This window comes from Ursus maritimus, unplaced genomic scaffold, assembly GCF_017311325.1.
Source record: "Ursus maritimus isolate PB19 unplaced genomic scaffold, ASM1731132v1 scaffold_7, whole genome shotgun sequence".
Lineage (NCBI taxonomy): Eukaryota > Metazoa > Chordata > Mammalia > Carnivora > Ursidae > Ursus > Ursus maritimus.
The window spans coordinates 7,509,903-7,525,567 of NW_024426885.1; the positions used below are offsets into that span (position 1 = coordinate 7,509,903).

Below are 15,665 nucleotides of genomic sequence, written 5' to 3' on the forward strand. Positions count from 1 at the left end.
TCGGAGGGGTATTACGATGCTTGTCAGCAACTCGTGGCTCTTCGTTGGCAGGGTGTCCCGGGGTCAGCCTGCCACCGTCCGCCCTGCTTGCCAGTGGGGGTTGCCTTTCACCAGGGAGTGGCCCTCCTCAGCCCACGTGGGGTGGCCCTTCACACCCCTGGTGCATGACCTCCCTGCTCCGGCAGCCCCGGCAGCCACAGTTTCCAGGCGACGTCCCTGCGCTCAGGCCTGGCTTGCCCGAGCCTTCATGGCCTCGTCCTGACTGCGCTGCCCCCAGCCGGCCACCATGCTGGTTTTCGTTTCCTGCTGCCTTGCCCCCATAGACCCTTCTTGCTAGCCTGGGGAACCACGCTGATGGCAAACAGAGGCACTCAGTGATGGAGCGCCCCTTGCAGCACAGAGCACAGGTGGTCACAGAAAGCCCAGGATTGCTAATTGGGTTGAAATTAATGCTAAGTAAAAGTAAAGGCAAAACCCACTGTGGGCACATGGGAGTAGTTGCTTCTAATGAGGAAACAATCAGAATGGGCTTGAACAAAGGAAGAGAGTCTTTAAGACTTGGATCGTCAGACAGGCGCCTGGGTGGCGCAGTCGGTTAGGCCTCTGACTCTGGATTTCGGCTCAGGTCATGATCTCAGGGTTGTGGGGTTGGCCCAGTGTCAGGCACCGCCCTCAGCTCAGAGTCCACTTGTGCCTCTCCCTCTGCTCTTCCCCCCACTCACGCACGCACAAGTGCTCTCTCTCTCTCTCTCTCATTCTCTAAATAAATAAATAAATAAATAAATAAATAAAATCTTAAAAAAGAAAAAGACAACTAGGACCCTCAGAGGGGTGGTTGGCCGGGGCGGCTCCAGGCGCTGATCAGCACACCTATTCCGTGCCCTTGACAGACATTGCTAATCGATCGTAGCAGTCTTTCTGGTTGAACTGGGAGGTCTTAGACTCCTCCCCTCTGTGATCTTGGCAGCCACTGCTGATCGATCTGCCCTCTTCACTTGAGGGTGAGGCCTCCAGAGTCCAGGGAGAGTCGGTGACGTGCCCAAAGCCACGCGGTTCTTTAGGACACTGGGAGGACTGGAACCTGGGCCTCCTGACTCTGGGTTCAGCGCTCCTCCTGCTGCCGTGATTCGTCCTCTGCAAGGACAGCCCAGTTGGCCTTTCCAGGTAGGCAACCCTTCCAGGGCCTAGAGGGCGTGCAAGTGAAAGCACGAGCTCTGGAGTCAGAAGGGGCCTCAGTTTCTCCCGCTGCCACTTTTGAGCTATGTGCCTTGGGCAAGTCACCCTCTGTAGGCCTCCATTTCCTTGTCTGTAAAATGGGAACGGCAGTCCCTGTTTCTCATGGGTGAGGGGAGGAGCCGGGCGGTGTGGATCCCACCAGTGGCTGGCGCTCCGGAGAACATCAAAGCCGCACCCTGTGGCCTGTCTGCCATTGCTCTAGTCCTGGGCGCTCAGCGGGGCTCGCCACTCCTGGGTGAGATGGTGTCAGCGTGAGGCCGGGGTCCTGCCAGGTGTGTGGTGGGGGGAGGGCCGAGCCAGAGACTGGTTTCAGTTCTGTCCGGGGTTTCTTTTCTGTCAGAAGTAGGCCTGTCAGCAAGAGCGCAGCACCCCTGACAGGGGTCCTCACGATTCAGGGAAACCCCTGTGCAGACACTTGGATCACTCCTTGCTGTCTCTCGTTGCAGCCACCAGGTTGCATAAGCAATCCACTTAAGGTCACTCGGATTGGGGCCGAGTGTTGACACAATAGCTTTGATCTCCCGGGAAAAGAAAAATAGAAGGAGTTCAGCTGGGGACGTGCCAGCGAGGCAGCTTTTAGTGCCACTTGGTGATTTTCCACGCTTGAATTGTGGGCCTTTCTGAGCCAGAAGCTGTCTTAGAAGACGCGAGGCAACAAAGCTCTGGGTACCCAGAGCTTTCTGGAGGGCCCCTGCTTTGGAAGCCAGTTGTCCAGGTGGGAGCCGCTTGTGCTCCCAGATGTGCTTGGAGCATCCTCAGCTGCCAGGCCCTGCTCGGTCCCCGGCGCAGAGGCCTGTGAGCTGGGGGCCCTGCCCTCCGGAGGCCAGTGCACCTGAGGACCTCTCTGGTCCCACTGCATGGAAGCCAGAGTGGGAAGGGTCTGTGGGCCACATGGCCCTTGCCCCTTTGACTGGTTCAACTCCAGGGGCCCACAGGGGAGGGTTTCAAGAAATCCCATGTTGCCCCCCAGCCCACTGAAGAGGAAGCAGACTGTGGGCTGAGATGTGGGGAAACAGAGGGCTGGTGGAGAACAGGGCCTCGGCCCTGCTGGGGAGGTGCCCTCGAGCCTTATCCTGGGCAACTTACTTGACCTCTTGGCACCTGTTTCCCCGTCGTCGAAGTGGGGTAGCAACAGCTTCGCTCGTGTTGCTGGCAGCCCTGAATGAGTTCATCAGCGTGACACACTCGTGTGCCCAGGGTAGGCCCTCAGTAAGAGTCAGCTGTCATCATTGCTACAGGTGGTCACATTTTAGGAATAGGGAGAGAAGTTTGTCAGAAAGAAGTAACGGCTGTTCATCGAGTGTGAGCTGTCCTCACTGTGCGGATTCTTTGTCTCTGCTGCTGTGAGGTCCTCAGCTCTATCTCTGCTCCCCAGAAGAGGGCCTGGAGCCCAGAGGCTTCTGCAGCTTGTCCGAGCCTGACTTGAGTTGTCGAGTTGCCTTGTTGGAGTTTGGGCCCAAGTCTCTGTGTCTCCAAGGTCGGGGTTTTGCCCGGCTGCCGCATGGTAGATGCTTCCCGTAGCACAGGGGAGACAAAGCGTGGCCTGTCATTGGAAGCGTAGCTCTGTCTGGAGTTGGAAGACCCGGGTTGAGACCCAGTTCTGCACGCTGCTGTGCTGTGACTGCGAGCCTCTTGTCTTGCTTCTTTGAACCCTGGGTTTATGACCGTGTGTACTTGTGCGCAGGCGCGGCCGAGAGAGCCTGCAGCTTCCTGGGCCCCTCTCCAGGGTCTGAATCAGTGGGTCTGGGCCAGGGCCCCAGGGCCAGGGTGTTTCAGGAGCCCCCCAAGGAAGCGGGGTCTGGGAGCAGCAGAGCTGGGCACAGGCCCAGCCTGGTGACTCTGCAGACGCCAGGGATGGGCTTATCCTGTGTGGAGATAGCACCAGAGTCAAGGCCCCTCAGTCAGGAGGCATTGGGTCAGCCCGGAGTTGGCAAGGTGTGACCTGGAGAAGGGATTCAAGAGCCCGGTTTTCCAAGTCCCTGGATGGGCCCCTGCTGAGTCATTGTGTCAGCAGAGCAGTGGCATCCCTACCCGATAGTGAACCTTCCTGAGCGCCGGAGAGGGCTTGGGGTTGACTTATGCTGAGCTGGGGACATAGCTGCCTTAGAACTGTCTGGAAAAACAGCTAACGTACCGCGTTGGACGTTTGTGAGGCAAGTTCCTATGCGTGGGTTCTTAAAGGGCAGCTTCCGAGTCCCTGCTCACCATCCCAAGTCTTGGGTTGGGGGCAGAGTGAGTAAGCAGGAACCCAGTGGGACTGTTTATGCCCTGTCCAGATGCTGCATGTGCTAGGTGTCTCGGGCTTGTGGGAGCATTTGAAAGAGGTCAGGCTTCCAGAGTATTCTCACAGCACACTAGAATCAGCCTCACAAGGAAATGAGCCACGAGGCAGCCCTGGAAGAGCTCAGGGGAGGGAAGGAGTAAGATCGCGCCCGGGGGCGGGGGGGGGGCGGCCTGCAGGAGAAGCACAGGTGCAAAGGTTGGAGTCAGGAGGGGGCTGGTAGGCGCCCTGGGGCGGCTGGAATAAAGTGGAGGAGAGGGGGCAAGGGGTCCAGCATAGGGGCTTCCTCGGTAGGCACTCCGAAGCCCTGGCTTTTATTCTGAGTGCAGGGAGGGGGGCATCAGAGAGTTTTAAGCAGGGGAGCGACAGTACTCCGGGAAAGCTCCCACTGCGGGGCGAGCAGCACAGACTGAGGGCCATGGGGAGACAAGAGGCCGTGGGCAGATGGTGGTGGGCGAGCCCAGGGCAGGGGCAGCACACGCGTTGATTCGTGTCTGAGGCTCGGACGTCCTGGAGGCGCACAACAGGGCTGGCCGATGGCTCCCTCTTGTCATTAGCTTCCAAGTCACCTGAGTCACGGCCCTCACTGGGCAGAGAATCCATCGCCTTAATCCCCAAAGGCCACTTCCTTTAAACTACTCAGTTTAGTGTGTGCTGGATGTAAGTCTGTCTCGGTATCTGGCCCGCAGCCCTCACTTTGCCAGTTCTCTCGATCTCTTCTCAGTAAAAGTGAAGTCTAGTCGATCACTGCGATTCCTTTGGTTTCTGCAAGCATCCTTGAGACCATCCCACCCCCAAACCCTTGTGTCTCGGTGCTTTGCCAGCCTGCGCGGTCTTTCCCTGCTGTGGAAACTCGATTCCTATCCTGTCCCCAGACCTCTGACTCCTGTGCCGAAGCTCCTCAGTCCTTGCCCGCTTGAAAGTGGGTGCCGCTCTGGCCTTGGGCCGGAGGAGGCTGGGGGCAGCTTAGGGCCACAGGACGATTCTCTTACAGGTTTGTGCTTGTCACGCTGGATCCCGCGTCAGCTGTGCCACATCTGGTCTGCTTATGGCAGCTGGGCCAGCAGCTCTGGAAAATGTCGCATCTGCGGTGGCCTCTGTGAATCTACTCACAGAGTCTGTGATCCCAGTCCCGCCCAGAAGGATGCAGGGGACGGAGATGCCTGATGGACCTGGAGGGATTTTGGCATTCCCTGCCCTCTTCCTGCTTCCTTATTGGAGATGTTGGGGTAGCACCTCCAGGGAAGGAGCTCCAAGCCCTTGGCAAGTTTGGGAGGCTGAGAGAACCCCAGGAAGGGTGGGAGAGTGGGAAGCATGGAGAGGTATCACTGAGATGGACATGTGCTTAATTATGAGTCAGGCCCAGAGCCGACACATCTGACACGAGCCTGTGCCTCTGTCCAGTGCGGCCACTGGCTTCTGTGGGGCCAGCACAGGATGGAAGCTTATTATCACCCCTTTGGCAACACAGCCCTCCCCTGTCCCAAGCACGGCAGCGACATAGACTCTTCCCTGTGGACGTGGGCCATTTATTTACAACATTTTTGCAGTACCAGCCGTCCTGAATTACTGCTGCTTCTCCCAGCGTCAGGCCACAGTGGAGAACTAAAGAAAGCAAATGCCACCCAGGAGGGCAGGCCCTCGCTGCAGTCCCCAAGCCAGGGGGGAGCTTGGTTCCACTGGACTTGGAGTGGGTGGTCATTGCCTATTTATGGCCAAATGATTAACAATGCCTCCTTTGAAAGTTGGGCATAGTAGGGCTCTTGGATAACTCCTTTTGGGGAGGGAGAGGAGCGGCTGCCTTTTCTGGCTTGGAAAACAGAAGAAATGGTTGGTTCCAAAACAGCGCAAGCACACATTCGAGGGCAGTAGCGGTAAGCTCACATCAGTGATATGTCACCGAAGGCCACGGGTGCCAGCCCTCGCCCTGAGATAGCACAGGGCCCTCTAATGCATTTAATCTGCATGGGGCGGGGGTGGCGGTGGGGAGGGCTGCAGCTGCACCCTCGCCAGAGCTCAGCGCACGGAGAGCGTGCGGAAGGCTGCCTGGAGCCGCCAGGGCCCCGGCAGGGGACAGAAAGCACCCGTATGTCCACGGAGGGGTCACCGCGAGCAGTTGTTAACTGGGCTTCTGGAGAACCGAGAAGCCAAGACGTGAACACCAGATATCATGGAGGAAACAACGGCAGGAAGCTGCTCCCGCCCCGGCGAGGGCGACAAAGGGAAGAGGCCGCAGGTCTGCGAGCTGCAGAGCTTGGAGGCCACAGGCCCCAAGGCCCGCTGGGGCTGGGGACAGGAAGTGCGGTGGAGCTGCTTCTGCGCATGTTGGGAAAGCTGCAGGCTGCAGCAGCTGCTGGGCACGGGACAGAGGGCCCTGCCGGGTCAGCAATCAGGCCGGTGACGGTGACAGCCACGGGAAACAGGCAGGAAGATGCAGCCCCTCCCCATCCCCCCCAGTGCTCCTGTTCGCAGAGCCTTGAGGGGAGCAGATGGCAGAGCCTGCCCCCCTCCCCGCCCCCACCGCCGGGCTCAGAGGCCAGTGGGCCTGGAGCTGAGCCCTGGGCTCTGGGATCTGCCAGGGCTGCTGTGGGAACGCCTGCCATCTTCCTGCAGCGCGGCTCTGGGCCGAGCGTGCTCTCTCCGTACCATCCAGCATCCCCGAACTAGGGGTGTGTTCTCACTCTTCCGCTCTTTACTTCCTTGTCTCACGTGGTGTCTGACAAGTGCCTGGCACTTCATGAGGCCCTGAGGATATCTCTAAGCCACACTCAATTATCATTTTCATATAAGCTCCTTTCTAGAAAGAGGGGTTGATGATAAGCAAGCAACAGGCAAGGAAATTTCAGGTGGTGGTAGGTGCTATCAAGAAAATAAAACAGGCTGGATGTGGATGCCAGGTGGGAGGAGAGGGGGTGGATGTGGCCAGTTTTAGGTCAGAGTGACAAGGTGGCCACTCAGGAGGTGACCTAATGACAAGATGCCTTCAGCCATGCACAGGTGATGAGGGAGAGCGTCCTAAGTAGAGGGAAGAGCAAGCACAAAGGTGGGGAGGTGGGATGGGCTTGGCAAGTTCAGGGCAAAGCAAGCTGATGGGAGGGGGTGCCCAGGAGGGACTGCGAGGGGTTGGCAGGGCCAACTCAGGTGGGCCTCGCAGCCTGGGGTAAGGAGTGGGTCTTTGTGCTGAGCCAGGGGGAAAGCCATCAGGTTCCCAAGAAAGGATCGGCTGCCATTTGCTGAGTCTGGGACCCTCTGAATCCACCGCCTTGGGGATCTGGTCTCAGAGTGCACACGGGAGACCATAGTGCAAACAGGTCAGGGCAAGAAGGTGTGTAAACGTTCATCAGGGGAAAGAGGAGGATGACCACGTTTGTCCTTGGGGAGGCGAACCAAGTCAGATATGGCTTCCTTTTCCTCTCAGAAACCAAGAAAGCCAGAGCAGTGAGACACGGGCTTTCTGCGTTGGTTTGGGTCACCTGCCTGGTCAGCCTGCTGCCCACACCGTCCCTCCTCCCTGGGAATGAGGACAGCATGGTTCGTGCCGGGAACCTTTAGCCGGAGACCTGCACCTCCTGTGTCCTCGGCCCCACCCCCTGAAGCTCTGGTGGATGTGCAAATGCAGCATGGAGGGCTCTCGCCACGTGTGACCGTGCGCGCTTGCCATGCCTACGTGTCCGCACCCCCACTGCACTGGTGGGCCAGAGACAGGGTTTATGTTTGCGGTGGTCCATGTCGTCTTCATTACAGTCCTAGAAAGTGGGGGTTGCTGCCCCATTTTGCGGAAGGGACTGAGATTCAGAGTGACACCCAAGCTCCCAGGGCCTGGCGTGCCTGCAAGGTCCATGCTTGTTCCAGTTTCTGTCCCCATCAGGGGCCCTGGGCAGAACTTGGGGTGCCAGGCTCTTCCCACCTTGGGTGTCTGCACAGAGGGTCAGAGCCAGTGTGATGGAGCTGAGGATCGGCTGGGAGCAGGTCTTCCTTCCTCGGCCCTGGTGGGTCCTTGGTGGGACAGGTCAGCCCTAGACACGCAGGGCTGTCTGGTTTGAGGACAGTGATGTGGATGGGCTCAGAGGTCAGTGGCCAGTTCTGGGATGGCAGCTGGGCTCTCACATGACATTGCCAGGGGAGCTTGATCTGGCCCCCACTCCACCAGCTGTTGGAACTGTCTAGACGATCTTAGGTGACAGTTGTCACCGTTCTGGATGAAGTAGGCTACAATTGGATTATTACTGAAACCTGAGACCATTTCGAAGCAGTGACAGTGAGCAGCACCCGAATGGGGGCACTGACGGTGGCCTCGATGGAGCTCGGGTAGCTGCGTGGGGTGTCGTGAGCTTCCCCAGCGAGGCCTGGGAGGGTGTGTGGAGAAAATGAAGGGCCTCTCCCTCCATGGACTGTCCCCACTGCCCCAGCCCCAGGCCCTAGAGAGACCCACAGTGCAGGGTGCTGGCCGTGAGGCTAGGCCCACAATGCGCCAGCCCGGAGAGGGAAAAGAGCAGGGGGGAGTACGGTCCTCATCCCGGGTTTTGGGACCCCAGTGGGGCTCTTCGGAGGCCATGCATGCAGGGGAGCTGGCCTTGCCTTTCCTTCAGTCTGGGGGCCTCCTCTGCTTCCTCTGGGGTTTTAGTTGGAACAGAGGGGAGCCATGAGCCCCTCAGCCCTTGAGCCTGTGCTGCAAGGGGATAGGGAACGTGCTCCTCACAGAGCAGGACTGTGGAGGACCAAGGCCCAGCGTCTGTGGAGCTCTATGCAGGGTGTGACTTAATATTTTATAATAGATTCAGTATTCTAACTAGAGCCCTGCCAGGTGGACCCCAGGGCATCCTAAGTGTGTGTGGCGGGGAGGGTTCATAATTCTACAGTTATGGCCAGTGGCTTCCAGGAGAAGCGACAGTTGTCACCTCGAACCAGCTCGGATCAGGGATCGGCAAACCACCGCCCACAGGCTGTTGCCTGTCTTTGCAAATGAACTTTTATTGGCACATAACCATGTCAGCTTATTTATTAAATTGCCTATGGCCACTTTCATGTTAAAACAGAGACCAGATGGGCCCCAAAGCCTGGACTATTTACTGTCTGGCCCTTTAAGAGAATTATACCAGCCCCTGATCTAGATGGCCCCGTGCCTTAGTTTCCCCATATGGAAAGTGACTGGAATTTGTTTGTCAATTTCTCACCGAAAGCTAGTCCTAGAAAGGGCCCCAGTACTGTTACCCTGCCGGTCAGGAATGTGGGGGTGATGTAACGCGGCGCACCCGATTGTCTAAAGCTCGGCCGAGCCGAAACTTGGCCCCTGTGTGGCCTTTTCCTGTGCTCCTCAAGTGGCAAGTAAGAACACGGTGCTGGAGAGGGGGCAGCGGAAAAGGAGTGGCCAGAGCTTGTGAGTTTTGGCTAGCGGGGGCCCTGGTGTCAGAACGAGTTGTTCAGCCTATCTCAGGGCACAAAAGCCTGATATCTCCTTTTTTTAATGAAAACTGCGTTCTCACCGTGGCGTTGTTCTGGAAGCGTGTGCTGGTTGCCTGTCCAGTCCCAACGCTCCCGTCTCTTCCAGGCTGCTCATCTGTTGCTGCCATGCCTGAGAAGCGTGGGCCAAAGTGAGGATTGTTCATTTCCTTCTGCTTTCACTCACTTCACTCAATTTTCTCCCGTCCCTCGAAGAATTTTGGTGAGGCTGCTGCTCTCCGTCTGGTAGGACAGAGCTCCGACACAGTCAGCAGAGGGGGTGGCCCTGGGGTTCTCGTCATTCAGGACAAACCCCTAGAAAGTTCACCCTGGCCGGGGATCCAGCAGTCTCTCTGCCGGCCAGATGTGACCTGGCCCTGGAGGCAGACAAGCAGCTCGGAAGTTGCTAGAGGATATTAGCTTTGTGGTAACAGAACTTGGCCCAGCGAGGTGGTTTTGGAGCAGTATTGTGAAATAAGGGAGGGATGACTGCTCTGACATTTAAAGGCCTCCGCTGGCCGTGCTTTTATCCTGCGCACCACCCCAGACTCCGTCCACAGAGGCTGGCCTGTTCCAGGGCTGACACCGCCCCGCGCCTGGGAAGCCCGCAGCAGCCAGCCCAGAGCCAGGAGGCTGTGGCCTGGGCTGGAGCATCTTTGGGGACCCAGGAATGTGGTTGGAAAGTCCTCCGCGTGACCAAGAACCACTTCCACCATTGCTGTTGGCACGGGCCCTGCTGCGGAGCAGACGATGAGGAGGGATGGAGGCCGATGATGGGGGGCGGGGTGCACATCTCCCTGCTAAAGAGAGCTGCTCCCCGAGCGCCCACTTCTTTCCACCTGGGGCTGTGGGGCGGCCGCGGGGTGGGCAGCTTTGCATGGACTTTAAAGGTATCCGTAAGCAGAGCAGCAGGACTAGGTTAGGGTCACGATGTTCCAAGCAGGAGTTTTGCTTCACATTCACAGGGTGCAAGGGTTCTGTAAGTGCTGTCAACTAAGCTAAGCTCCTCCTGTGTGCGGGACGCTGGGGTGAGTGTGCATCAGCCCCCGTCTCGGCCTGAGCCCCCCCAGCAGCATTCTAGGGCCCTGAGAAAGACTGGGTCCCCAGGATGAGGCTGCGGGCACTTCTCCGACCCTCGCTGCCGCCTGTTGGTACCGGCTCTCTTGATGCTCCGTCAGCCCCGGGATGCAGGTAGCGTTTTGTCCCGCTGCTTACCACTGAGGATGGGGTAGCAGAGACTTGGTTCATGACTTGCCCATGGCCGCAGAACCAGTCCCTGGCAGGGGTGGGACTCGAAGCCGGGAGGTACGGTTAGGAGTGTGTGCTGAGTCCGTGCACACGGGACAGCCTCAGAAGACCCAGGAAGCAGGGTCCGAGGAAGGAAGCCTAGAGAAGATTTCACAGGCAGGGATGGAAGCGTGGGTGGAGGGGTGGAATGCAGTCCTGGAGTCCTGCCACTGGCAGCCTGTGCCCGCAGCTCCCGCCCCTGGCTTGCGGGGCAAGGTGAAGGTAAGTTTGTCAGAATGCCTAGCCTGTTGCTAGAACTCGTGTGCACCTTTGTGCCCATCTCCTGAGGTGGGCTTCGCAGGCTCTCACTCTGCGCTGGACTTGTACAGAAGGTTCTCAAAGGTCTCACCCAATGACACAGGTCTCAGAAAGGTGACGCTTCTCTGAGCCGGAACATGCTGTGTCTCCGAGAGGGGGTAGGGAACACTTTGGGAACATTTTGCATGCGTGTGTGTGGGCCGACCCCTTGGCGGAGCAGCTTCTGAGAAACACCATGAACATATTAGCAGGACTGGGCATGTGGCAGCAGGTGGGAGGGGACCCGCTCGACATCTGTTCTGGGGTCTGTGGCCTGGAACCCCTGCAGAGGTGGCCTGGGACTTGTGGCCCTGGAACTTCCCGGGGTGACGCAGTTTAGGGCAGCACTGAAGATGGCCAGAGCTCCGCGGTTGCCTGGTAGGGTCCCTGTTCCCGAACATACCAGTGTGTTCTTCAGTTTCACATCTAGCAAAGCCATTTCCCTGGGCTTCTGCTGGCCTGCCCCTTTCCCCTGCACTGCACAGCCTGCTGGGGGAGGCCAGGAACTGACCTGGTTCTTCGACCTGGGGAGACGAGTCACCAGTCGTAACCCAAACAGCTCCAGAGTGCCCGCCCAATCCGTGGCCTCTGTACTATTTGTGGTTTAGTATGACAGCTGCTTTCAGTGGCCAGGCAGGAAAAGGGACAGAGAGAAAGGAGCCCTTAAGTCTGCCGGGAGGCTGTGGAGCAGGCTGGCTGAGAGTAGGGCCTTGGGAAGCAGACAGAGCTGGTTGCAGATCTAGCTGTGGGACCCTGAGCCTCCATTTCCTCATCTGTGAAGTGGGTCTGGTAATAGGCAGTTAAATGAAGTGAGGTCTCTCTCACATAATGGCATGTAAGACTTAATTCTTGGCATATAGCAATATTCTTGTTGGAGTATTGTGTGGGGCAAACACATACGAACACAAATGATTTCTAGATTCATTTAAATTTATTGTTTCTTCTGCTTACAAAATTAATTCATACATGTAAAAAATTCAAAGTAAAGAAGGTACAAAACATTACAGTTCAGAAATGTAAAAACACAGAAAGTGAAATCCTTCTGGAATCCACCCCCGAGGTAGCCATCACTAAATGGTGTGGTTCTCAATCCTTTCTCTAAGCAGCTGTGACACTGAGTGGGGACTCTGATGCCCCTCTGGCCTCGTGAGCCTGTTGACTCTGCAGATTCAAATACACTGTGGACCTATGATAAGAAATAAGAATTTGTTCCTTTAAAAGAGAAACATGAAAGAAACAGTCCTTATTAAAACAAAACACATGAGCTTAGCACCAATTTCTTACTCTATCCAATAAGAAAAGTGGACACATAGTTAAAAAAAAAATTCACCACAAAATTCTTGGCCCAGCACAAAATAGAGTTGAATTCTTTTAGGCTCTTTGGTCCAAGGTCTGTGGTGAGTGTGTGGATTCTCTCGCACCCTGAGTTTGTAATAATGCAGGTTCCCGTTAGCGTCACAGAACACACTCCGCTGGCTTGGACAGCACGCCTCACGTGATTCGATCCACCCGCCGCCCGTCCAGGGGCTCATTGGCCCCGTGGCTGCGCCAAGCACAGCGTGACCAGGTGTTCCCAGGCTGTCCGAGCACAAGAGCCGTTTCCAGCCTCGGCCCCGTCCCGCAGATTGGAGCAGGGGTGCGTCCTGGCCAGGGCTCTGCTGGTGCTTTGGTTTTTCTTCTCGAAATGTTTGCCTGTGAGCCTGGGGCGCTGGCTTGAGTCGTTTTCTCTAAGCAGCCCCTTCTGTTTTAGGGCAGTGGTGCCGGGAACGCCCGCCCACTGACCACAGCAGTGCCCCTGGAGCCCGAGGCCCCCGTGCTCATTCAGGACACCCTCAGTCGTGGGGCCTGCTGTGTGTGAGAAAACCCAGAATGCGCCTGCGTCGTGTCTGCTTCCCCCACTCTTGGGCCTTGCTCCACGCCGGGGGCAGAATCTGGGCTTCCACCTGAGTTTCCTTCATACCCACGTAGGACCCATGTCTGGTCTGTCTCTCGCACCTTCCATTCAATCCAGAACCTCTCTCTGGGTTCCTCTTGTATGCTGGGCACCTCAGGGCAGGAAAACTACAAGCTGGGTCCCATGCCCTCCCTCTGTACGGATTCTTTTCATTCTGGGGCCAGTTCTCTTGGCTGTGTACCTGCTATGTATAGGTGCTGCTCTCACCACTAAGGATACAGTGTGGGGCAGGATGGCCACAGGCCTTGATCTCCAGAAGCTTCCCCCTTGTGTGGGTAGATAGACAATAAACAGGAGCAAAGAAGATTATGTCAGACATAGTGCTACATAGGCCTGAAACGTGGCTGATGGGGGAGAGATGATGGGTAGAGAAGCAGAAGGACCTTCCAGGGGGAAGGGTGGCGTGAGTGACCCCAGAGGCTGGGGCTGGGGACAGGGTCAGGGACTACACCTGGGCCAGCCCCAGCTCTACCACTAAGCAGGGCCCCGGATGGTGATGGTGTATCACCCGGAGTGGTAAAGCCTCCTTCAAGGAGGGGCCGTCGTCCAGAATCCCAGCACTGGGTGGCTCTTCCCATTCCCCACTCCCTCAGCATCCGACGTGTCCTGTATTGGCCCAAGAACGTCAGTGGGGAGAGAATGTCTTGGTGGGAAGAGGTGAGGAGGTGTCAGGTGCAAGGAGCCCCTCGTTTTCCTGTTGACGTCCAACAGGGCTGTGGTGTTGGGGGCCCTTACCAGCCCAGCGGATGTTGGCACAAACCCCTAATTCATGTGGAGACTGTCAGCCTCAAAATGGGCTGCCTGCCTGTCCTGCAAGAGGGGGCGTCAGCAAACCGGTGGTCCTGGCTTGTGAGCGTGAGATAGGAGGTGACCATCCTTGAGGGTCTTGGCAGCCTTGTCACCTGAATGTGGCGAGTCATGGTGGATAGTCCCCTCTCTCTGGCTGAGCACCTGCAGGATGGTAGTGAGGTTATGAATGGGCTGATAGCCTGAGCGCCTCAGGAGGCAGTCCTGGGCACCAGAGCTCACATTCTGTGTTACCATCAGTTAAAATGGGATTTCCCAGAAGCCTATTACATGTGTGTGCCGAGGGCTCACATAACCTGGGCACTGTTTTGGGACCTATGGCTCATTTGAGTCTTGGCAAGTGATCCCCGTGCCCTTCCGGCCTCTTTCGCTTTTCAAGGGAGCCAGGATGACCCGGTGTGAACCTGCCCTCGGGGCTCCCCGGGCCAAACATGGACAGGTGAGCAGTCCCAGGAGGGCTCCTTTTCAAAAGCGACTGGCTTGCAGACTCAGGAACTCCCAAGTGGGAGGGGGTCAAGTCAGCAGCCTCAGGGACACTGAGCCACCTACAGCCCTGGCCCCATCGCTCTGGCCATTCTGGGAATGGAAAGGAGCGAGCTCCTGCCACCGCCCCTCTGCAGGGCTCGGAAGGAAACCGTTCCTGTGTGCGACTAGGCTCGGGCTTGCTACCCCAGGCCGCCCACTGCACAGCCACAACCGGTCCTGGGAGGGGAGAACCTTGGTTGAGTCAGAGGCAGAGTCTGCCTTGCTGCCACTCCCTTCTGCTTGTTCTGCTACAAGTGGAAAATAAGCCTCACTGTCCTGCCACCCCCACTGCCACCCCTACACCTGCAGGCCTCGGGACCAGAAGTCCCATCCCCTCCCCAGGAGTCCCCCTTCTTTCCCATTGTCCCCAACATGGCAACCATTTGAAATGCCCCCTTTCTGAGAGTTCATGTTCTGGTGCGGTCCTGTTTGGGTCCTGGTGTGTTGAGGACATCACCGCTCACACCCAGGGGTGGGAAGGGCCAGCCAGGTCCAAGGCTTTGGGTCCTTTGTCCTAACGGTTTTTTTTTTTTCTGAGCACCTTCGTGTTAGATGAAGATGACAGTCATACTTAGCATGTGTCAAACACAGCATGACGTGCTTTTCACATTTAATGCTTTGTAATTATTTCCTTTGGTAATGATAGGAGCCTTTTTTTTTTTTTTTAAAGACTACACCAAAATGTCTTAAGAGCCACTTTTTTTCCAACTAAGGGGAGATGTGGCAGCCTCGCTAGTGGCTGGTGTCCTGGGTTCCTTAATGGCTCTGAGCGTCCATTCTTCCTGTGTCCAGACTGACCCGGGAAGGGGCTAACTGGAGCTACCAGAGGCCTGCCGGGGGCGGGGGGGGCAGCACCTGCGGTTTGCCAGCCGAGCCTCTGGCAAGCACCGGTCACTGTGAAAACATCAGCTGGAGAATCCAGCCGGCGCCGGCCCTGAACTGGATGACCGGTCTTCCAGGCCTGATGTGGCGTGGAGCCTCCCGTCCATGCAACGCATTAGATTCATGAAGTACCTTTATTTTCCTTGTGGGACCGCTCTGACCTGGGCTCTGCTATCCAGCTTGTAGAGGAGGGAAGCAAGACTAGGGGGGAGGAGCCTGCCTGAGGTCTGCAGGGAGGAAGTGGCTGCAGAGCAGGCTTTGGGCCGAGGCGTGTCCGGCTCCTTGCCTGATGCCGCCATCCCAGCGGCACCCTAGCAGAGGACCCACAGCCCATCTGTCCTTGGCTTTCGGCAGAGCCACTTGAAAGTTGAAGGCGGAGAGTGGGGCCTGGCTGCGTGGGCACCTGGGCATGCCCCGCTGTCTCCAGCCTCATAGACACCCCTGTCGAAACAGCATCAGAGTCCCCAAGGGGGGCCGCTCTTGCCAGCCCCTGCCATACCCCAGCCTTCTCGGTGTAGAGGAAGCCAGTCACCCCAGCCTCAGGCACAGCTCCTCACGAAATCTGGAAGATATCCCTTCCTAACTGGCCCTGAGCTTGGGGCTTCATCAGAGAAACTCTTTAAAGCCTGCAATTTCTCTCCAGGGAGCTGGAACGTGGGCTCCTTTCCCCAGGGTGGGGATAGAAACCGTCAGAACAGTTTCGAAGAGCAAAGCCCTGACGGTGTGTTTGGGGCACTTGAGGTGCAGGCAGGCAGCCCTCGAGGCTGCTGTTAGCCGAGCTCTCTGCAGAGCCCTGGGGGTCCTGACTGGTAGCCTGGCCGAGGCACTGGGTTCCCCAGGGAAGGCAGCCTCTTTTGTCCACAGTCCCTTGGAAGTGGTTTCTCAAGCCCACACCGACACGGGCAGCCTGTGCCAGCGTACAGCCATGGCTCGAAGGAGACAGGAGGGGCCTGCGTC

General features: G+C 57.4%; 1 protein-coding gene across 3 annotated transcripts in view; it reads left to right on the plus strand.

The window, feature by feature from the left end:
* FAM53B (family with sequence similarity 53 member B) overlaps window positions 1–15,665 on the plus strand; it is a 109,381-nt gene that overhangs the window by 63,036 nt on the left and 30,680 nt on the right. For 2 of the 3 annotated variants that reach the window (XM_040624804.1, XM_040624806.1), the window contains one exon: window positions 4,512–5,048. The exons of the other annotated variant lie outside the window; for it this stretch is intronic. In XM_040624804.1, the coding sequence (XP_040480738.1) occupies window positions 4,512–4,898 (387 nt within the window). In that variant the 3' untranslated portion in view covers window positions 4,899–5,048. Of the gene's footprint in view, window positions 1–4,511; window positions 5,049–15,665 lie in introns of those variants that run through there. 3 annotated transcript variants of the gene reach the window in all.